General features: G+C 44.6%; 1 protein-coding gene across 1 annotated transcript; it reads right to left on the reverse strand.

Annotated features, from left to right (window-relative positions):
• Positions 1-465: 465 nt before the first annotated feature.
• Positions 466-22,565, reverse strand: nubp2 (nucleotide binding protein 2 (MinD homolog, E. coli)). The gene is made up of 7 exons (XM_078240772.1): positions 22,475-22,565; positions 18,509-18,621; positions 16,225-16,423; positions 14,026-14,180; positions 3,552-3,662; positions 2,674-2,743; positions 466-812 (listed from the first exon to the last, which is right to left on the reverse strand). Exons 1-7 carry the CDS (start codon positions 22,506-22,508, stop codon positions 658-660), a joined length of 837 nt encoding a protein of 278 aa, XP_078096898.1. The 5' UTR covers positions 22,509-22,565; the 3' UTR covers positions 466-657.
• Positions 22,566-22,603: the final 38 nt, after the last annotated feature.

Raw genomic sequence — 22,603 nt, forward strand, 5'->3', positions numbered from 1 at the left:
TCATGGCTGATCGTCCAACTCAATAGCCTAATCCTGCTTTCTCCCCATAACCTTTGATCCCGTTCACCTCAAGTGCTGTATCCAGCCGCCTCTTGAATACATTCAATGTTTTGGCATCAACTACTTCCTGCGGTAATGAATTCCACAGGCTCACCACTCTTTGGGTGAAGAAATGTCTCTTATCTCCGTCATCCTGACTTGAAACGTTGGCTCTATTCTCTCTCTACAGATGCTGCCAGACCTGCTGACATTTTCCGGCATTTTCTATTTTTGTTTCACATTCCAGCATCTGCAGTAGCTTTTTTGTTTAGCTTTCACCTCCTGAATCAGCCGCTTTTAGTGCTGCGTTGCTGTGACTGGCTCAGGCAAATTAACACCTAGAACAGAATGTCTAGCATGCAAATACTCTTTATTTTAAGCGCACCATGTTGTGGGTGTTCTAGCACATTCACGAAAAATAACTGAAGTACAAATAGTTTATTTTTTTAATTGCACATTTCAGTAGGTACAACAAAAGGCATTACTGGTCCAGTATTCAAGTGTTTCCATTTCTGGAAGAAACAATGATCGGTGCTTTCTTGCGTCTCAAGAGTGCTTTATGCTTCCGATCCGCAATCCCCCAACCCCAGCAGTTCAACGTGGGTATGAGGATTGATCTCATGACTGAAGTGCGGAGGATTCACTGTCTTTACTCAAAATCTTCCCCACTATGTTACTAATGGCATCAAAGGTTGCACTCTTTGGAAAGGCTTGGATGAAATTTCGACCTTCTTCCAGACTACGCGACAGCTGAGGATCGAGAGGGACCCGCCCTGAGTGAAGAGAAAATGTAAACAATGATACTTCAAGAACTAACAGGAAAACAAAGCAATTCATCCTACGGCACAGCAAAGTCTCAGCTAAAGCAAGCCACTACAAATAGCTGCAGGTAAAAAATCCTATGGCATTTAAATCACGATGTGAAATAATATTTGAACTTGTATCCCCTTCTCCAATGCAAGGGAAAATAATTCACACATTTGCACCTTACGCATATTATAATTTCAAGTCCAAAGTATAAGCTACAGTTAAACACACAATTTGAATTAGTTTCTAAAAGAAAACAAATTTATATAAATATCCAAAGGTGAATATCCAAATATAATATAAAACCACTCTACACAGTCCCGCTTTTCTTTTCACCTCATCTGAAAGTTACCGTTCCAAGTGGGAATGTCAAATTAAAAACAATAAAGAGACAAGTAAAGGGATTTTTTTTTAATGTAATTCTTCGATATTGCTAAGGAGGAATGTTTTTGTTTTAAAAAGATAATGATCCTCTATGGAGCAGCTCACAATAAAAAAAATCTCTTTCCCTTCACGCAGCCAAGTATGACTTTCCCACATTATGATTTTGCTGACATGACTGTTTCTGTTAAATGCTTTCCCTCCAACTGCAAGGCTAAACACATATTCAGGGCTCATATCAAAGGTCAGCACATTAAAAAAAGATTAACATTCAGAACGGACTTCCAATAGTATAGTAATGCTTGGAGCTGGAAAACCTTGGATTGATGACTAGGGTGGAAAAGTCAAGTACTAGGGGGCATGGGTTTAAGGTGCGTGGGGAAAAGTTTAGAGGAGATGTGCGAGGCAAGTTTTTTACACAGAGGGTGGTGAATGTCTGGAACGCGCTGCCCGGGGAGGTGGTGGGAGCAGGTACGATAGCAGCATTTAAGGGGCATCTAGACAAATACGTGAATAGGATGGGAATGGAAGGATACGGTCTCCGTAAGTGTATACGCTTTTAGTTTAGGCAGGCATCATGATCAGTGGAGGCTCAGAGGGCCGAAGGGCCTGTTCCGTGCTGTACTTCTCTTTGTTCTCTGATTTAAGAGATGGCTGAATGCTGTAATTAGAGAGGATGGGTAAATTATAGAAGTTTTTATTTAGATGGGCTCCCTAATTTGTGACTGCAAGTTTTTATTTGGATGGGTCAAAAGGAGGTCCTTAAGCTGTGAACATGTTCTGCATGACCCGAAGTTCATGCGCACATTCACCGGGGAAGAATCTTCAGCACGGTCCATACCCTGCCGACATGCCAAATATAAAATTCCTGAGGAGTTAGGAGTCTTTGAACACGTGCAGCACTACACGCACAAAATGAAATATAGCCTCAGATTATACATTTGTTAACTACTTTTCCTTGAAATGAACAGAAATCATCCCATGTATTGATCATTAAAATGCATTTTTGCAGGCTATAGTTTGTAAAAAATTCATTTTATTACATAGGGCAACACGGTGGCTCAGCGGTTAGCACTGCTGCCTCACAGCACCAGGGATCTGGGTTCAATTCCGGTGACTGACTATGTGGATGGAGTTTGCATCTTCTCCCCGTGTCTGCGTGGGTTTCTTCCGGGTGTTCCAGTTTCTTCCCAACAGTCCAAAGATGTGCAGTGGATTTGCCATGCTAAATTGCCCCTTAGTGTCCCCAGATGGATAGGTTAGGGGATTAGTGGGGTAAATACGTGGAGTTATGGGGTAAATCTGCGTAAGAGTTAGTGCAGACTCGATGGGCCGAATGCACTGTAGGGATTCTATGATAAGCATTACCAAGATGATTGACCGAGATCAAACTCCAAAACTCTCAAGTGACCTGCGACTTCATAAAGTTCACTTTAAGAAGCTTACCTAAAAATGGAACTTTAGATTGTTCAGCGAGTGCTTCTCCCCCTCCGCTGGAGAACACATTCGTGCACTCCTGAAAAGCAATCATTTAACCAAGTTAAAATTTAACCCAGTATCATTGCATTCCTTGCCAAGTCAACACCGTCTTGAACTTGTATCAAGATAAGTTTAATCACACACTTTTCAAGCAGAGATACGCTCTCTGTAACAGCACGTCAATTATCATTTCACCCTCTTGCTCTTAAAATGGAAATCCAACACGGGTGGATTGCTTTTGGTTTCAGATCACCCACAATACCATGGTTTCAAAGGAGGACACAAACTAGTCAAAAGATCAGAGATTGTTTTTCTGTAACTCACTAGATGTCAAGAAAGTTGTGAAGCTAGAATTGCACCTGCAGTTAAGATTTAACAGGATGGGTTGGCACAGTGATAATCACTGCTGCCTCACAGCACCAGGGACCCGGGTTCGATTCCAGCCTCGGGTCACTCTCTGTGTGGAGTTTGCACGTTCTCCCCGTGTCTGCGTGGGTTTCCTCCGGGAGCTCCGGTTTCCTCCCACAGTCCAAGGATGTGCGGGTTAGGTTGATTGGCCATGCTGAATTATCCCCCAGTGTCCCACGGTGTGTAGGTTAGAGGGGTCAGCAGGGTAGATATGCGGGGTTACGCGGGGAGATAATCCAGACTCGATAGGTCGAACGGCCTCCTTCTGTACTGTGAAATACCGCAATCTTCTGTTCAACAGATGCTTACAAGAAGTATTAATATCAACAATATCAGCAACTGGTCCACATTTCAAATTGCATGGAAGTTTCTTCACTTGCTCTCAGTGGTCTAATAAACCCTCAATTAACATAATTCAAAAAGTTTTCAATACTTACTGAACAGTTGGGGCAAACAAAACCGCTCATGTTTTCAATTATTCCCACCACTGGTAACCCAGTCTTCTTGCAGAACGTCAATTCTCTCCTTACATCTCCTATAGACACTGCCTGTTGATAAAACCAAAAGATTTTGAAACCATATTCACCCAGAAGACTAAGAATGGTGAGTGATACACAGTAGTTTCAAAATAAAACTAGTCAACGTTCATGGTCAATGATCATATGGGGATAACGATCAAGAGGCAAATTGGTGTGGATTGATCATAATCTGGGAGCTTTCGACAGATATGTTTTAAGAATGTCTTTGTCAAGCTTTCCAAAGCTTGTTAACTTTCCAAATATTGATTGGAACCTTTATAGGTCGAACAGTTTGGATGGGGCAGTTTTTGTACAGTGTGTGCAGGAGGGTTTCCTGACACAATGTGTGGATAGGCCGACAAGAGGTGGGGCCACATTGGATTTGGTACTGGGAAATGAACCGGGCCAAGTGTTAGATTTGGTTGTGGGAGAGCACTTTGGAGAGAGTGACCACAATTCGGTGTCTTTCATTATTGCAATGGAGAGGGATAGGGCCCTATGGCAGGGCAAGGTTTATAATTGGGGGAGGGGTAATTCTGATGCGATTAGGCAAGAATTAGGGAGCATAAGATGGGAACAGAAACTGTCAGGGAAAGACACAAATGAAAAGTGAAGCTTTCTCAAGGAACAAATGCTGCGTGTCCTTGATAGGTATGTCCCTGTCAGGCAGGGAGGAAATGGCCGAGTGAGGGAACCATGGTTCACAAAAGAGGTTGAATGTCTTGTCAAGAGGAAGAAGGAAGCGTATGTAAGGATGAGAAAACAAGGTTCAGTTGGGTCGATTGAGGGTTACAAGTTAGCAAGGAATGAGCTGAAAAAAGGGCTTAGGAGAGCTAGGAGGGGGCATGAGAAGTCTTTGGCGGGTCGGATCAAGGAAAACCCCAAGGCTTTTTACTCTTATGTGAGAAATAAAAGAATGACCAGGGTGAGGTTAGGGTCAGTCAAGGACAGTAGTGGGAACTTGTGTATGGAGTCAGTAGAGATAGGCGAGGTGATGAATGAATACTTTTTTTCAGTGTTCACCAAGGAGAGGGGCCATGTTTTTGAGGATGAGAGTGTGATACAGGCTGATAAGCTGGAGGAGGTAGATGTTCTGAGGGAAGATGTATTAGCAATTTTGAAAAACCTGAAGGTCGATAAGTCCCCTGGGTCAGATGAAATATATCCTAGGATTCTTTGGAGGCAAGGGGTGAGATTGCAGAGCCTTTGGCTTTGATCTTTGGGTCCTCACTGTCCACGGGGATAGTCATGATGTGGAGATGCCAGCGTTGGACTAGGGTAAACACAGTAAGAAGTCTCACAACACCAGGTTAAAGTCCAACAGGTTTATTTGGTAGCAAAAGCCATTAGCTTTCAGAACAGGCTGTTCTTTCGTCAGGTGGGTGGGAGTTCTGAACAACGAGGAACATACAGACAGTTACCCGCAGATCCAACCAAAGAACACACCCGTCAACTCAACACTCTGATCAAGACTTTTGATCTGGACCTTCAGAACACCCTCCGTGCTCTCATCCCACGTACTCCCCGCGTGGGAGATCTCTACTGCCTCCCGAAGATACACAAGGCAAACACACCCGGCCGTCCCATTGGGCAATGGGACCCTGTGCAAGAACCTCTCCGGCTATGTCGAGGGCATCCTGAAACCCATTGTACAAAGAACCCCCAGCTTTTGTCGCGACACTACGGACTTCCTACAGAAACTCAGCACACATGGAGCAGTTGAACCAGGCCCACTCCTCGTCACAATGGATGTCTCGGCACTCTACACCAGCATCCCCCACGATGATGGCATTACTGCAACTGCCTCAGTACTCAACGCCGACAACTGCCAGTTTCCAGATGAAATTTTACAACTCATCCTCTTCATCCTGGACCACAATGTCTTCACCTTCAACGACCAGTTCTTCATCCAGACACCTGGAACAGGCATGGGGACCAAATTCGCACCTCAATATGCCAACATCTTCATGCACAGGTTCGAACAAGACTTCTTCACCACACAGGACCTTCAACCAATGCTATACACTAGATACATCGATGACATTTTCTTCCTTTGGACTCATGGTGAACAATCACTGAAACAACTGTACGATGACATCAACAAGTTCCATCGCACCATCAGACTCACCATGGACTACTCTCCGGAATCGGTTGCATTCTTGGACACACGCATCTCCATTAAGGACGGTCACCTCAGCACCTCACTGTACCGCAAGCCCACGGATAACCTCACGCTGCTCCACTTCTCCAGTTTCCACTCTAAACACGTTAAAGAAGCCATCCCCTATGGACAAGCCCTCCGCATACACAGGATCTGCTCAGATGAGGAGGATCGCAACAGACACCTCCAGACGCTGAAAGATGCCCTCATAAGAACAGGATATGGCACTCGACTCATCAATCGACACTTCCGATGCGCCACAGCGAAAAACCGCACCGACCTCCTCAGAAGACAAACACGAGACACGGTGGACAGAGTACCCTTCGTCGTCCAGTACTTCCCCGGAGCGGAGAAGCTACGACATCTCCTCCGGAGCCTTCAACATGTCATTGATGAAGACGAACATCTCACCAAGGCCATCCCCCAACACCCCCACTTCTTGCCTTCAAACAACGGCACAACCTCAAACAGACCATTGTCCGCAGCAAACTACCCAGCCTTCAGGAGAACATTGACCACGACACCATACAACCCTGCCACAGCAACCTCTACAAGACGTACCGGATCATCAACACAGATGCCATCATCTCACGTGAGAACACCATCCACCAGGTACACGGTACATACTCTTGCAACTCGGCCAACGTTGTCTACCTGTTACGCTGCAGGAAAGGATGTCCCGAGGCATGGTACATTGGGGAAACCATGCAGACGCTACGACAACGGATGAATGAACACCACTCGACAATCACCAGGCAAGACTGTTCCCTTCCTGTTGGGGAGCACTTCAGCGGTCACGGGCATTCAGCCTCTGATCTCCGGGTAAGCGTTCTCCAAGGCGGCCTTCACGACACACGACAACGCAGAGTCGCTGAGCAGAGACTGATAGCCAAGTTCCGCACACATGAGGAAGGCCTCAACCGGGATATTGGGTTCATGTCACACTATCTGTAACCCCCACAACATGCCTGGATGTGCAAAATCTCACTAGCTGTTCTATCTGGAGACAATACACATCTCTTTAACCTGTGCTTAATGCTCCCTCCACTCACATTGTCTGTACCTTTAAGACTTGATTAGCTGTAAAGACTCACATTCCAATCATTATTCATGTAAATTGAGTTTGTGTCTTTGTGCCCTGTTTGTGATCAGAACTCCCACCCATCTGACGAAGAGACAGCCTGTTCCGAAAGCTAGTGACTTTTGCTACCAAATAAACCTGTTGGACTTTAACCTGGTGTTGTTAGACTTCTTACACGGGGATAGTGCCAGAGGACTGGAAAGTGGCGAATGTGGTTCCTCTATTCAAGAAAGGAAATAGGAATGGCCCTGGTAATTATAGGCCGGTTCGTCTTACTTCGGTGGTCGGTAAGTTCATGGAAAAGGTCCTGGGGGATAGGATTTACGACCATTTAGAAAGATGCAGCTTAATCTGGGATAGTCAACACGGATTCGTGAAGGGTAAGTCTTGCCTCACAAATTTGATTGAATTTTTTGAGGAGGTAACTAAGTGTGTAGATGAAGGTAGAGCAGTTGATGTCATATACATGGATTTTAGTAAGGCGTTTGATATGTCCCCCATGGTCGGCTCATGAAGAAAGTAAGGAGGTGTGGGATAGAGGGAAATTTGGCCGATTGGATAAGTAACTGGCTATCTCATAGAAGATAGAGGGTGGTGGTGGATGGAAAATTTTCAGACTGGAGACCAGTTACCAGCAGTGTACCACAAGGATCAGTGCTGGGTCCTCTATTTGTGATTTTTATAAATGACTTGGAGGAGGGGGCTGAAGGGTGGATCAGTAAATTTGCTGATGACACCAAGATTGGTGGAGCAGTGAATGAGGTGGAGGGCTGTTGTAGGCTGCAAAGAGACATTGATAGGATGCAGAGCTGGGCCGAAAAATGGCAGATGGAGTTTAACCCTGATAAGTGTGAGGTGATTCATTTTGGTAGGACAAATTTGAATGCAGATTTGGAATATTGTGCGCAGTTCCGGTCACCTCACTATAAGAAGGATGTGGAAGCACTGGAAAGAGTGCAAAGGAGATTTACCAGGATGCTGCCTGGTTTGGAGGGTAGGTCTTATGAGGAAAGGTTGAGGGAACTAGGGCTTTTCTCTTTAGAGCGGAGGAGGTTGAGAGGCGACTTAATAGAGGTTTATAAGATGATGAGGGGGATAGATAGAGTGGACGTTCAGAGACTATTTCCGCGGGTGGATGCAGCTGTTACTAGGGGGCATAACTATAAGGTTCATGGTGGGAGATATAGGAGGGATGTCCGAGGTAGGTTCTTTACTCAGAGTGTGGTTGGGGTGTGGAATGGACTGCCTGCTGTGATAGTGGAGTTGGACACTTTAGGAACTTTCAAGCGGTTATTGGATAGGCACATGGAACACACTAGAATGATAGAGAATGGGATGGCTTGATCTTGGTTTCGGACAAAGCTCGGCACAACATCGAGGGCCGAAGGGCCTGTACTGTGCTGCACTGTTCTATATTCTATATAAGCACAACAGTAGAGATTATATAAAAATAACAGTGATCAGGTGATGCCAGGCTTCAGTTAATAAATTTCCCAAGACTGTTGGAGGACAGTCGTCCAACAGCCAAAGATGTGCGGGTTAGGTTGATTGGCCATGCTAAATTGACCCTAATGTCAGGGAGGATTTACAGGATAAATATGTGGGGTGACAGGAATAGGGCTTGGGTGGGATTGTGATCGGTGCAGACTCAATGGACCGAATGGTCTCCTTTTGCACTATAGGGAATCTATGACAGAAAGAGTGACAGAAATCAGCACTTTGATATAGCTGCGACTGAGTGAATGAAATACAGCATGATTTGAACTGAAGATGTGGAGTGTAAAAAATGGCATAGTTGAAGCAGAGAAGAAATCGCAGAGAAGCACTTGGAGGGCGGAAGGGCCCGTTCCTGACTATAGTGAGAAACAAGGAAATTTGTACCAAAGAAAGAAACGAGCGGAATTGTCCTTCAGATGAAGAAGCAAAATGAGAGGGTAATGCCAAATATGTATTTATATTAAGGTGTATTTAGCATTGCCAACACGAGATTCTGTGCTCTGCTCCACGATGTTCCCGAGTGTAAAGATCTGCTTGGTAGCATGACCTGCATGCCCCCAACCCCCTCATTGAAACCTGCCTGTTCTTTACAAAGGGGAATGTCTACCTCTGCTTTCAATCTGTTGAGGGGATCCATGCTGAACAGCTTGCCAGATGCCGACAGCTGTGTTATGCCCCTCCAGTTGCTGAGGTTCCTTTTCTTTGGCAGCTCAGCAATTACTCCTCACCTCCAGTTGTCCGGGGAGGTTCTTCACAGTCCAGCTGTTGTTGAACAGGTCCGTGAGCTTTGATGTGACGGTCTTTCAATAGCTCTGCTGGTAACCTCATCAGTTCCAGGTGCCTTGGTGTTCTTTGGATCTCTGATATGGCAATTCTGCCCAGGTTGATACTCAGCTGTTGAGGTGTGGTGCTGTTGCCGAACTCAAACATGGAGCTGGGTCTGGGCTACCTGAAGACCTCCTGAAAGTGTTCCGCCCACTTTGCCTCCTGCTCGCTGTCTGTCAATGGTGTCCTGCCCCTTGTCTGATACAGTGGTGTTCCTTCGTGCACCAGTCAGTTCCATCCTCGGTTCATCTTTTCTGTAGCTCTTCTGCACAGCTTTATCCAGCCTTCTGTACTAATTGCCTGCCTGTCTTTGATCAATATTCTTTTCCTGGTACTTCTTACTCTTCACCAACTTTCTTTCAATCAATCGACCTCCACTATTGATTTGATTTGATTTATTATTGTCACACATATTGGTATACAGTGAAAGTATTGTTTTTTGCGCGCTATACAAAGCATACCGTTCATAGAGTACAAAGGGGAGAAGGAAAGGGTGCAGAACATAGTGTTACAGTCAGGTGTAGAGAAAGATCAGCTTAATATAAGGTAGGTCCATTCAAAAGTCTGATGGCAGCAGGGAAGAAGCTGTTCTTGAGTCGGTTGGTACGTGACCTTAGACTTTTGCAACCTTTTCCCAATGGATGATGATGGAGGAGAGAATGTCCAGGTGCATGGGCCCCTTGATTATGCTGGCTGCTTTTCCGAGGCAGCGGCAAGTGTAGATAGAGTCAGTGGGTGGGTTTGAATGGTGGACTGGGCTGATTTGAATGAATCTTGCAATTTGTAGGAAAAACTGCTAGATTGTGGTAAAAGCCCAACTGGTTCGCTAACATTCCTCAGGGAAGGGAACCTGTCACCCGGTCTGAACCTACACAGATTCTTGTCTCAATGGGAGGAAGGAGAGATGGAGACATGGGAGAGGCAGGAAGTGAACGAGATGGAGTTTATTCCAACAACCTGACCACCACTTTGACAGAACCACCGATACCTCAACCTATAGCACCTCGAAGGACCAGGGTAGCAGGTGTACGTAAACAGAATCACCTCAACGTCCCCCTCCAAGTCTCACATTGCCCTGACTGACATTTCTTTTATTTAAACATTGGGAAAACTGAAAGCTTTGCCTTCAGTCCCCAGTACAAATTCCATGCCTCACCACCGACTCCATTCCTCTCCCAGTAACTGTCCAACATTACTCTCAATAATGTTCAAATATTTCACCCCAAACTGAGCTTTCAAACACATCAAAAAGAAACTAGAAGCAGGAGTAGGCCCTTCGGCCCTTCGTGCCTGCTCCGCCATTCGTTATGATCATGGCTGATTGTCATCAACTTGGACCTGTTTCGAGGAAAAATCCCCGCAGCTGCAAACGCGGGACCTGCAGGGCCTTATTCCGGCCTTGCGGCCTACAGCAGTCGGGTGCCTCCACGTTGGGTCAGTGATCCATCGTTCTTTGTTGATTCTTCTGTGCCCAATGGTGACCTCTGATCACTCCTTAAACCCCTTTTTGAAGAATTCCCACTGTTCCTCAATGTTGCCCAACCAGATAATACTTCAAATCTGTTGGAGTCGGCAAGGCAGAAACTGTATGGCATGTCACGCATTGTCCTGACAGATATTTCCTCCATTTAAACATTGTCCTTCAGTTTCTCTGTTGAAATTAGCCATTGTTACTTGGAGGGTGCTGCCTTCTTCAGCTTCAGGTGGATCTAATACAAGGGTGTGGCGCGATCCTATATCAGCGCCTTGACAAGTCTGAAATCTTGTAGGGATGTCAACCTTCTGTTGCTGATAGAATGAATCTCCTTCAGAGTGTTAACATCTGGCGACCTCCATGTCTTTTTCTGGATGTCCTTGGACATCCAGAACGCTGCATAACAGAAGCCACAGCTCCATTCATTTCAAGTATTGAGCCTCTGGAATTCACTGCAACAGAAAACAGTCGAGGACAAAACATTGCATGTTTTCAAGAAGCAGTTAGATATAGCTTTTGGGGGTGAAGGGGATCGAAGGATATAGAGGAGAAGCAGGGGTCAGGTTATTGAGTTGGATGATCAGCCTGATCATAATGAATGGCAGAGCAGGCTCCGAGTGCCAAATGGCCTCCTCCTGCTCCTATTTTGTTTGGAGATCGACATCCACACAAGACTCCACAAAGCAGCAATCTTCCAGCGGTCTGCTTTTTTATTTTTTGCAATGTGAACGCTGCTGACAAAGCAATTGCCCTCGAATTTAGTGGGTTTTCAAGGCCATTTCAGAGCGCAGTTAAGAGTCAACCACATTGCTGTGGCTCTGGAGTCACATGTAGGGTAGACCACGTAAGGACGGCAGATTTCCTTCCCTAAAGGACATTAGTGAACTAGATTAGATTTTGCAAGAGTTGATGATAGTTTCATGGCACCATTACTGAGGCTAGCTTTCAATTCCAGATTTAATCAAAAGAATATGAATTCCACCACCAGCCATGGTGAGATTTGAATCCATGCCCCCCAGAATATTTGCCTGTGTCTCTTTGTTACTAGTCCAGAAGCCATCACCTCCTTGGGTAGCCAACGCCATCAACATGGCTATGAAGCTGCCACTTTACACGTCCATAACATCAACTGCAAACTATGCCAATGAGACATGGAAGAGAACAGCAGGGGTGTTACACAAGTTGAGCATCTTTCACCAGCACTGTCTACACGAGATCCTGGGCATCATATGAAGAGACAGCATCACCAAAGGAGGAGTGCTACAGAGGGCTTGTCAGAGGCACCCTCGGGACATTGGGACAGAGAGAGACGACTGAGGCCGGCAGGACTAGGTTTTTCGCTTCCGAGGCGTAGTGGCGATAAAATGGACATAAAATGGAAAAAGAGGATGGGACCAGCAATGAAGACCTGATGAAGTACACTTAAGGGGACCTTCAAAAGCGGGACATCACCTGAGCTGGAGTGAAAGAGATGTATTGTGGCCGGCGGCAGAGTCTTGCTCCCCATAATTCCTCCTGTCACATACCGAGACCAAGTCTAAGCAAGTACGTAATACAGGATAGACAGGAATTGAGAATGGAAACAAAGGTGACTTGGATGCCTGAATCTGATCTCAATCCCAAACGTTGAATTTTTATGAGATGCTGATCAATTGCCAGGATCAAATAATGCTGCAGCTCAAGGCCCAACATAAGAGCGTGAGAGAGGCAAACAATTTTTAATACCAAGCAGAATAACATCTCCTACGACACCTTACGTCCGTCACCTGATGAAGGAGCAGCGCCCCGAAAGCTTGTGATTTCAACTGAACCTGTTGGACTATAACCTGGTGTCGTGTGACCTCTCATCTCGACAGAAGAGTGAAAAACAGCAGTTAGAGTGCGGAAAATCAAATAGATTCTTAAATACCAGCCCAGTTGACTGAATTACGATGCCAAACAGGAATTCATTTGATTCACAAAATGTAACTTAACCCTATTCCTCAGCATTTTCCATAAAGTCTTGCACTGCTCCATTTCATGCAATGCAGCCTGAAATGCATAAAATGGAGGGCCGTAAAATAAAAACAGTTTCTTCATACCATGATAAAATGAGAAAGTTGGATTTGATTTAGATAGCGGGTACTTTTGTTTAATATGATGCTGAAAGTGTCCCCATGGGCGATGGCAAATATTCTCAGTTCCAGAATATAAACAAAATCTGGGGTGCTGCGAATCTGAAATAAAAAGTGAAGATCTGAAGAGTCATGTTGCCATGTTAAATTTTATAGGATTAACAAGGCCAGCTCATCGGTCGGGACATTGAGTATAAAAATTGGCAGGTCATGCTGCAGCTTGTACAGAACCTTAGTTAGGTCTCATTTTGAATATTGTGTACAATTCTGGTCGCCACACTACCAGAAGGTTGTGGATGCTTTGGACAGGGTACAGAAGAGGTTTACCAGGATGTTGCCTGATATGGAGGGTATTAGCTATGAGGAGAGGTTGGATAAACTCGGTTTGTTCTCGCTGGAACAATGGAGGTTGAGGGATGCCCTGATCGAGGTTTACAAGACTATGATTGGCATGGACAGAGTGGATAGTCAGATGCTCTTTCCTAGGGTAGAAAAGTCAAGTACTAGGGGACATAGGTTTAAGGTGCGTGGGGAAAAGTTTAGAGGAGATGTGCGAGGCAAGTGTTTTACACAGAGGGTGGTGAATGTCTGGAATGCGCTGCCTGGGGAGGTGGTGGGAGGAGGTATGACAGCTGCATTTAAGAGGCAGCTAGATGAATACATGAATAGGATGAGAATGGAAGAATATGGATTCCATAAGTGCATACGGTTTTAGTTTAGGTGGGCATCATGATTGTCGCAGGCTTGGAGGGACAAAGGGCCTGTTCCTGTGCTGTACTGTTCTTTGTTCTCAGTAGTTTTTGCAATACCCACTGCTGACAATAGAGGGTAATCCTAACACATGCTGGAACAGAGATTAAGAATGCTGGAAACACTCTGCAGGTCTGGCAGTCTCTATGGAGAGAGAAGCAGAATTAATGTTTTAATTATAATATGGCGGGAACACAAAAATACCTGCTATCTAAATCAAAATGTGGAGATGCCGGCGTTGGACTGGGGTAAGCACAGTGAGAAGTCTCACAACACCAGGTTAAAGTCCAACAGGTTTATTTGGTGGCACAAGCTTTCGGAGTGTCGCTCCTTCTTCAGCTGATCTAAATCAAATCCAGCTTTCTCATTTCATCGACGTTGGAAAGTCAACGTATACAACATTCCTGTACCCGTACCAGCATCTACTGATCTGGTACAAGCAAAACAAGTTTAAAAAAACAACTCCAGCTGAAATTCCTCACTAAACGCACCTGAGGTGTTGTAACCAACACAGCTCCGTCGGGTTTATAGCGACGAAGGCACTCTACCACCGAGATGTGTTCATCAGAGGTCCCGGGTGGCGTGTCTACAATGAGGTAGTCCAGCTCTCCCCAGACAACGTCAGAAAGAAACTGCTTGATAAGAGCTAAGCGGGGAGGAGAGAAAGGTTTTTAAAAGTCGAAAACAGACACAAGAAAAATTGGCTGTTTCTTAAATTCAGAGGATAATTAAAGTCTCTCAGCTCAACTTGAGTGCTAAGTTTAAAAAGGATATCAGTATTCTCGCGCCTCCACCTTGAAACTGCGGGCCAAAATTCCAGCGTTACAGGTCACTCAATTGTACCTACTTCAGGCACGCAAGGTCTACTTTGTACAAGTCTATGAAAATACACCTTCTTTCTCCGAGCTTTTCATAGGTTGAACTGAAAGCTGTACATTAAATGGTCCATCTAAAAAAAAACCCAAGCCAACCAATTTTCCTACATCTGAAGTTCAAGTCACAGCTGTGGTTTTAATTAGATATCAATCTCCCACCCACTGCATACAAGCATTCGAAACCAAGAGCAACCTCCAGGTAAAACAGGGTTAAAGGGTCGGATGGTTTTCGTGTCACTCCTAGATTACACGGTCGCTAGCTGGGTAAGAAATGTCTAGGTGCTCCACACATCCTAAGGACAGGACAGTCTTCATGGACTACTTGGTCCTTTCCTGACAGTCATTGACAAGGGTGCACAATTCAGCTTCCATTTTAGTCACAAATTCTATTTTTAACATTTCAGTGCCATTGTCTTTATATTTCTGTGTCCACATTTATTTATTGCAGAAGCTGCCAATGGAACCTTGTGTTAAGCTGCACTCACACCCTCTTGCTTGTGGAAGAAGTTAGCAAGCAGTCCACGTAGGCCCAAGGGCCCTGAGATTCCATGGTTGATCTACTGGCAACTAACAAGACATTGCAAGTGGTTGCAATCATCCACTGCAACAGTTCCCTGGATGCCACACAGGTCTCCCATTTGAGTTACATCAGGGAGTGGATAGGATGCATGTGGAATTTCACTATCTGGATCAAATATTCTCCTGCATTGCTCACAAGAGGTTGGAGGAAAGGGCATTTTTGCGACAGCAGTGGTACGCTAGTAACACAGAATGATATCCTTCCACTGCTGAGTTGAACTTATGTTAAACTGCATCTAAGCCTTAAAGATGAAATCTAATTTCAATCTGCACATGACATAAAATTAGTCAGGGAGTAATTGATGTTCAAATTTGCAGATTGACAACTATTTGTAAACTTTTAGCTGCAGATCAGAAAAAAAATGATCAAATGACTGCCTTTCCTATAATTTTTATAAAGAATTCAATGCTCCCAAGTGCAATGGTTCAAGTGTAACATTCCTACTGCCCATTTTCAGGATGAATTACGCTCCTTTAGAAATATTAATCTCAATTAAAGCTTTCAGCTTCAGAGAAACATCTGCACCAAAAACTCAATTCCCTTGTTTGAACTTTATTACAATCAATTATTTTATATTTAACACTGCATAGCAAAACATAGAAATTCCTCATCAAAATTAATTGTCTGCTATAACCTGAGCACTGTTTGGAAAAGTCACCAACATGCCAAAGGAATGTTCCAAACAGTAACAGATTTTGTAATTGCTGACGGACCCAACACAAGGACTGGAATTCTCCAGCCATTCACGCTGGGGGGGATCCGTCAGTCCCGCCGGCAGCACACCCCCACCCGTGGCTTTCCCGCCGGCGTGGGGTGATCCCATTGACAGCGGCGGGACCAGAGAATCCTGCAAACAATGCGCCAACAGGGCAGCATGGTGGCACAGTGGTTAGCACTGCTGCCGCACAGCGCCAGGGACCCGGATTCGATTCCCGGCTTGGGACACTGTCTGTGCGGAGTCTGCACGTTCTCCCCGTGTCTGCATGGGTTTCCTCCGGGTGCTCCGGTTTCCTCCCACAGTGGTTAGGTGCATTGGCCGTGCTAAATTCTCCCTCAGTGTACCTGAACAGGCGCCGGAGTGTGGCGACTAGGGGATTTTCACAGTAACTTCATTGCAGTGTTAACGTAAACCTACTTGTGATACTAATAAATAATTAAAACCTCCTGCCAGCAGGAAACACGCAGCTGGGAGACTGGAGAATTCTGCCCAGTGTGTTAAAGTAATGTGACCTCACCTGTTTTCTTCGGCCCTCTCCATATCACAGCATCATCTGGGGTATCCAGGAGAAAGCCTATTGACATCAAACACATCATTTTATCTTTGTCTACATAAACTGGTACCCAGCCAGCATCGCATTGATGTACAGCGCTGTTCAGAACATTCAGCATCCGAGGGATGCTGGGACCGCACAGATCAACGTCCAGAATTCCAACCTGAAGTGAAACAATTCAGTAATCAATTAAACAAGCAAATGAAAGGGTATAAAGCAGAGACTAACTAGAATGCTAGCAATACTACATGGTAATGAAAGACTTTACTTTCTTATAGGAAGAGGTTAAATAAGTGGGGGGTGGAGATCAAACGGAGGTTTTCAAAATTATGCAGGAATTTCAGAGTGTAAAACTGAATAAAGGTTACCAAGATAAATCAAACTCAAATATATCATAAATAGAGGGAAGCTAGAATTCTTTACAGAACGTCGTCAGAACATGGAATGTTTAACCACGAATAGCTTATGAAACAAAAACACTTAAGTTGAAAAGGGAATTGGCTAAGCATTTGGTAAGAGCAGAAAAGGATTTGACCATCTGAATTTTTTTTTAAATCTGTCACTGTTTGGAACATTCCTTTGGCATGTTGGTGACTTTTCCAAACAGTGCTCAGGTTATAGCAGACAATTAATTTTGATGAGGAATTTCTATGTTTTGCTATGCAGTGTTAAATATAAAATAATTGATTGTAATAAAGTTCAAACAAGGGAATTGAGTTTTTGGTGCAGATGCTTCTCTGAAGCTGAAAGCTTTAATTGAGATTAATATTTCTAAAGGAGCATAATTCATCCTGAAAATGGGCAGGAGGAATGTTACACTTGAACCATTGCACTTGGGAGCATTGAATTCTTTATAAAAATTATAGGAAAGGCAGTCATTTGATCATTTTTTTCTGACCTGCAGCTAAAAGTTTACGAATAGTTGTCAATCTGCAAATTTGAACATCAATTACTCCCTGACTAATTTTAAGTGTTTTAAAGCATTCAATATTTTTGCTTAGCACATCCACTTTTCTCCCTCCTGATGAGATTTAGAGCAGTGGTGGCACAGTGGTTAGCACTGCTGCCTCACAGCTCCAGGGACTCGGGTTCGATTCCCGGTTTGGGTGGGTTGCTGTCTGTGTGGAGACACAGTCAGTGTGGGGAGAGAGACAGTTTTAAAGCTAGCCTGTTATATATCAATGAAACTAGTAAATGGCTTTGTAGTTTTTTCTTTAAGGTTTTCAGTTATTTAAAATCAGGTGGTGGACTAGACACCTTTTAAGCAGGCTTACTTTGCCTGATAAAATGTATTTTCAGCTGTATTAATAACTGCCCCAGGTTACCACCCTTAAATCTGTCAAGCTATTTTTACATAATAAAACGAAAGTAATACAATTATTCACTGGCCATTTTATGTTCAGTGATTTATGGTTTGATGTTCAGTGACATGCAAATATGCAAGTGGAAAACTGAGCACAAATAAAGACTCAAATTTAGGACGGCAGTGCAGTTTTGAGCGCATTTAGCGCCCAAATTGTCAACTTCATCCAATGCCGAATGGTGAGAATTATAACTTTGGTGCAGAGTCAACAGTTGCATGGGCATTAAGAATTAGATTCTTAAATGTAGTTAAAACTTCTAAATTTACATTTTTTTTGCCACCATCAGCAGGTTTTGCATAACTTTTTCTTTTCTGCTGCCATGTTATGCAGCACGGTAGCACAGTGGTTAGCAGTGCTAACCACTGTGGGTGGCACGGTAGCACAGTGTTGGGGCGGCACGGTAGCACAGTGGTTAGCACTGCTGCTTCACAGCTCCAGGGACCTGAGTTCGATTCACGGCTTGGGTCACTGTCTGTGTGGAGTTTGCACATTCTCCTCGTGTCTGCGTGGGTTTCCTCCGGGTGCTCCGGTTTCCTCCCACAGTCCAAAGATGTGCGGGTTAGGTTGATTGGCCATGTTAAAATTGCCCTCTAGTGTCCTGAGATGCGTAGGTTAGAGGGATTAGTGGGTAAAATATGTAGGGATATGGGATTAGGGTCTGGGTGGGATTGTGGTCAGTGTAGACTCGATGGGCCGAATGGCCTCTTTCTGTACTGTAGGGTTTCTATGAATTCTGTGAATGCCCTTAATGGACTCATCACTGAGATGTGACAGAAAATGAACTTTTTTTTAAAAGTCAATATCCTTCGCACAAAGATACATAGTTATTTTCGCTGAGCATCAGTAGAGAATTCACCACCTTTTCTACGTTTATTTCACCTTACCCTTTTCCCTGCATTTCTCAGTGCAAGGGCTATCTCTGTTGTTATGGTACTTTTCCCAACTCCTCCTTTGCCAGAGAGAACCAGTAGGATGTGGCCGACAGCGGCTAGGTTATCTTGGTTAAAAAAGGTACATTATTAAAATGATGTACATTCCAGCAACTTAAACTGAATACAATCAAGGGACAAATAAGTGTAAACTAATTTTAGTGATTTCAAAACATTCAGCTCCTTAATTAGACAACTGCAAAACTACCGAGTTTCCGTTGTCCTTTCACGATAGCACAGTGGTTAGCACTGCTGCTTCACAGCACCAGGGACCCGGGTTCGATTCCCGGCTTGGATCACTGTCTGCATGTACTCTCCCGTGTCTGCGTGGGTTTCCCCCGGGTGCTCCGGTTTCCTCCCAAAGATATGCTGGTTAGGTACATTGACCTGAACAGATGCCGGACTGTGACGACTAGGGGAATTTCACAGTAACTTCATTGCAGTGTTAATGTAAGCCTTACTTGTGACTAATAAACAAACTTTACTTTTTTAAATGCCACATTCAACCAAGAGATCTCCCTCCCCTGGCAGAAACTTGTGTCACTTTACTAAGTCTTTAAATCTGAGGATTTCATACAAATATTTTGAGCTTAATGTCTATCTTCACAGCACGTTTGTTTTAAAACAGACCAACAGGAGATTGAAAAAGACAAAAGAGGATATGGTTGGTGTGGAAGTAACGTTATTCAACAAGTTCATATACAATACCCTTTCCTCTTTTATAGCAAACAAATAAACCAACTCAAATTAACTAAGGGACAAAGTAAAAGGGGCAGCACCCCAAAAGGAGGGGGAACAGTCCGAACAAAACCAAAGTACAAAGGAAACTTAAAATATTGTGATTAACAGGATCTATAATGCATCCCAGCCCCTGCGATGCCCAATGGCCTCGGAAGGCGCCAACTGCGCCCGTGGACACCGCATGCTCTCTCTCCAGGGACACCTGGCTCACCCTGGACGCGAACATAGCCGCGGTAGAGGGACAGTCAGGATGGATACAATACCCTTTACACCTTTTCAGACATTTATTTTTCCACCTTATCCCTTAATTACTTGAAGATGGTCACCCGTACTGGCTAAAGGCAAACTTGTAATTCAAGTGGGATTTTTTTAATAAGCTACAGGACACATAGTGCTCTTTGTCTTTGGATATTACAGCCAAATTTGATATTCTGTTCTGGTGCTCCATCATAAGTTAACAGAAGTTGGCATCTCGGCAAACTTCAACCAAACAGTCACAGGAACTGACTGAAGCACTCTACTCCTTCTACAGATCAGTATTGAACCTGGAAATTTCTTGCATTACACAACCCAGCACCATACAACACTTTTGCACACAAAACGATCAGGTCATCAACCTGAAATCTGTTTCTCTCCGGGGGCGGCAGTGGTTAGCACTGCGGCCTCACAGCACCAGGGACCCACGTTTGATTCCCGGCTTGGGTCACTGTGTGGAGTCTCTCCCCGTGTCTGCATGGGTTTCCTCCAGGTGCCCCAGTTTCCTTCCACAGTCCCAAGGACGGGCTGGTTAGGTGCATTGGCCATGCTAAAGTTTCCCTCAGTGTACTCCAATAGGCATCGGAGTGTGGCGGCTAGGCAGTGTTAATGTAAGCCTACTTGTGACACTAATAAATAAACTTTAAAAACTCTACTGATGCTGCCTGACCTGCTGAGGATCAAATATATCTTGGCTTTCCCCCTTCCCAAACAGAATTAAAGATCTATCACTTCTTGTTGTCTTTTGACTACAACGGTGCAGCTTCAAATTGTAAAAATTGTCATTTACAATTATCTTTTTTCACCCACTTTTTAAAAATCCACTCCTCTCCAGTAGGTGGCAATAGTTGACTGAGTAAACTACACAATTGCTAGTCTGTTATTTGGCACTTTCAAGGCTATAGACCAAGTGCTGGATAATGGGATTAGGATAGACAGAGTTTGATGGCTGGCACAGACACAATGGACCAAAGGGTCTTTTTGTTTTGTAAAACTCTATGTCTCTGTAAGTATCTCTGAAAAGGGAAGCTCCCTTTCAGATGCACACCCTTCCTCAGACCTTCAAACTAAAAGATAAGCAAGATCCTTACCAGAGGAGAAAGAATAGAAGGGTAAGAAAGAGAACTATATAACAAAATCATCAATTCTGAAAGGAAAAGGTTGAATAACCTGCAAGATTATTAGGTGAGCAGGTACAGATCAGTTACTACAATGATATCTCACAGACGATGAAAAGGCCAGGAACAAAATAACCAATAAATAATGAAATGTATGGAGAAAGCCACCATTAGAAAACCAGGAAAGGGGAATAAATATGCAGGGTATGAAATTAAACCAGGAACTGTTGGTCCCAGACAAAAGTTACCAGGCCGGAGCAGAACTGAGTTCCAATGGCAGGTTTTGAAATCAAAGTGCCAGCCTACCAAACAGTAAAGCAGCTCTTGCAAAAACAGTAAATGAGTGGAAGCCTGATGTTGATAAAGTTAACATTCATATCAAAGATCCCAGAATATCCTGACCTAATTAATAGAAGTCACGCCCTGGCCTCCCCACCCCAATGTTGAGTCAACGTAAACAGCCCAAAGCAAGCACCATGGGCTGGGATTTCCAGCAATGAGTGTAACCCAAATTTGAGCAATTTTTGGGCATGCTGAATTCTCAAGTTTCTTATTTGTCTCCCAAAGAAAAGAGAACTATAGAATCCCTACAGTGCAGAAGTGTTTGGCCTATCAAGTCTGCACTGACTCTCCGACTTTTGGAGATAAATGCTGCTGGGTTCTATGTACAGCTTAAATAAGAAATTTGAGAATTCGGCACGGTGTTTGCCTCGGGCTGTTTACATTGACTTATGTCCAATGTAACATTGGGGTGGGGAGGCCAGGGCATGACTTTTATTAATTAGATCATAACAAACAACACAAACTAGACAATTAAAATTAAATATATATAATTTTTTTAAAAAGACCATTCCATGAACTGTGAGCCACATGAAGACATGACCGAAGCACAGCCCCTCTAAACGTTCCATGAGAACAAGTTGGATAAGCTGTATCATAGAATTCCTGCAGAGGGAGACCATTCAACCTTAGAGCCCACACCAACGACAATCCCCCACAGTCACGGTGGCACAGTGGTTAGCATTGCTGTCTCTCAGTACCACAGACCCAGGTTTGATTCCCAGCTTGGGTCACTGTCTGTGCAGAGTCTGCACGTTCTCCTTAAGCCTCTGTGGGTGCTCCGGTTTCCTCCCACAGTCCGAAAGACATGCTGGTTAGGTGCACTGGCTATGCTAAATTCTCCCTCAGCACACCCGAACAGGTGCCAGAGTGTGGCGACGAGGGGATTTTCACTTCTTGCAGGATTGACATCAGCCGACTTGTGACACTAATAAATAAACTGGTGCTGGAATGCCTTACTGTCGTAGACAGCGAAATGTGAACTCCATTTCAACTTTCTCAGCAAGCTTCTCAGCAATTCTTTTTGAATTGATTTATCATCACATGTATTAGCGTACTGTGAAAAGTATTGTTTCTTGCGCGCTATGCGGGCAAAGCATACCGTTCATAGAGAAGGAAAGGAGAGGGTGCAGAATGTAGTGTTACAGTCATAGCTAGGGTGTAAAGATCAACCTAGTGTGAGGTAGGTCCATTCAAAAGTCTAATGGAGACTTCTGTGTATTTGTCCTGATTTAAAGGCCCCATCCCCGCCTGTTTACTTCACTAGTCCCTCTGACACTAAGGGTCAATTTGACATGACCAACCCCCAACCCGCGCATCTTTGGAAGAACGACCCGCTTCCACTCCGATATCTCTTCACGGTCTGTGGCAGCGATTTCCAGCCCCATGACAAAACCACACCGAACCGTGAACCATCCCCCTCGCTCCCACACGGCCGCACTGAACCCCAACACCCAAAAGCTTCTACCTTCTGCCGCCATGTTGTCCGCTTTCCTGCGCATGCGCGCAGCCGCGCCGGTCGACGCACGCTGTCACGTGGGCCATCCCCCTCCGACGGCGGCGGCGGGCACGCACGCTGTCACGTGGGCCTACCCCG

Source organism: Mustelus asterias, chromosome 23 (assembly GCF_964213995.1).
Source record: "Mustelus asterias chromosome 23, sMusAst1.hap1.1, whole genome shotgun sequence".
Lineage (NCBI taxonomy): Eukaryota > Metazoa > Chordata > Chondrichthyes > Carcharhiniformes > Triakidae > Mustelus > Mustelus asterias.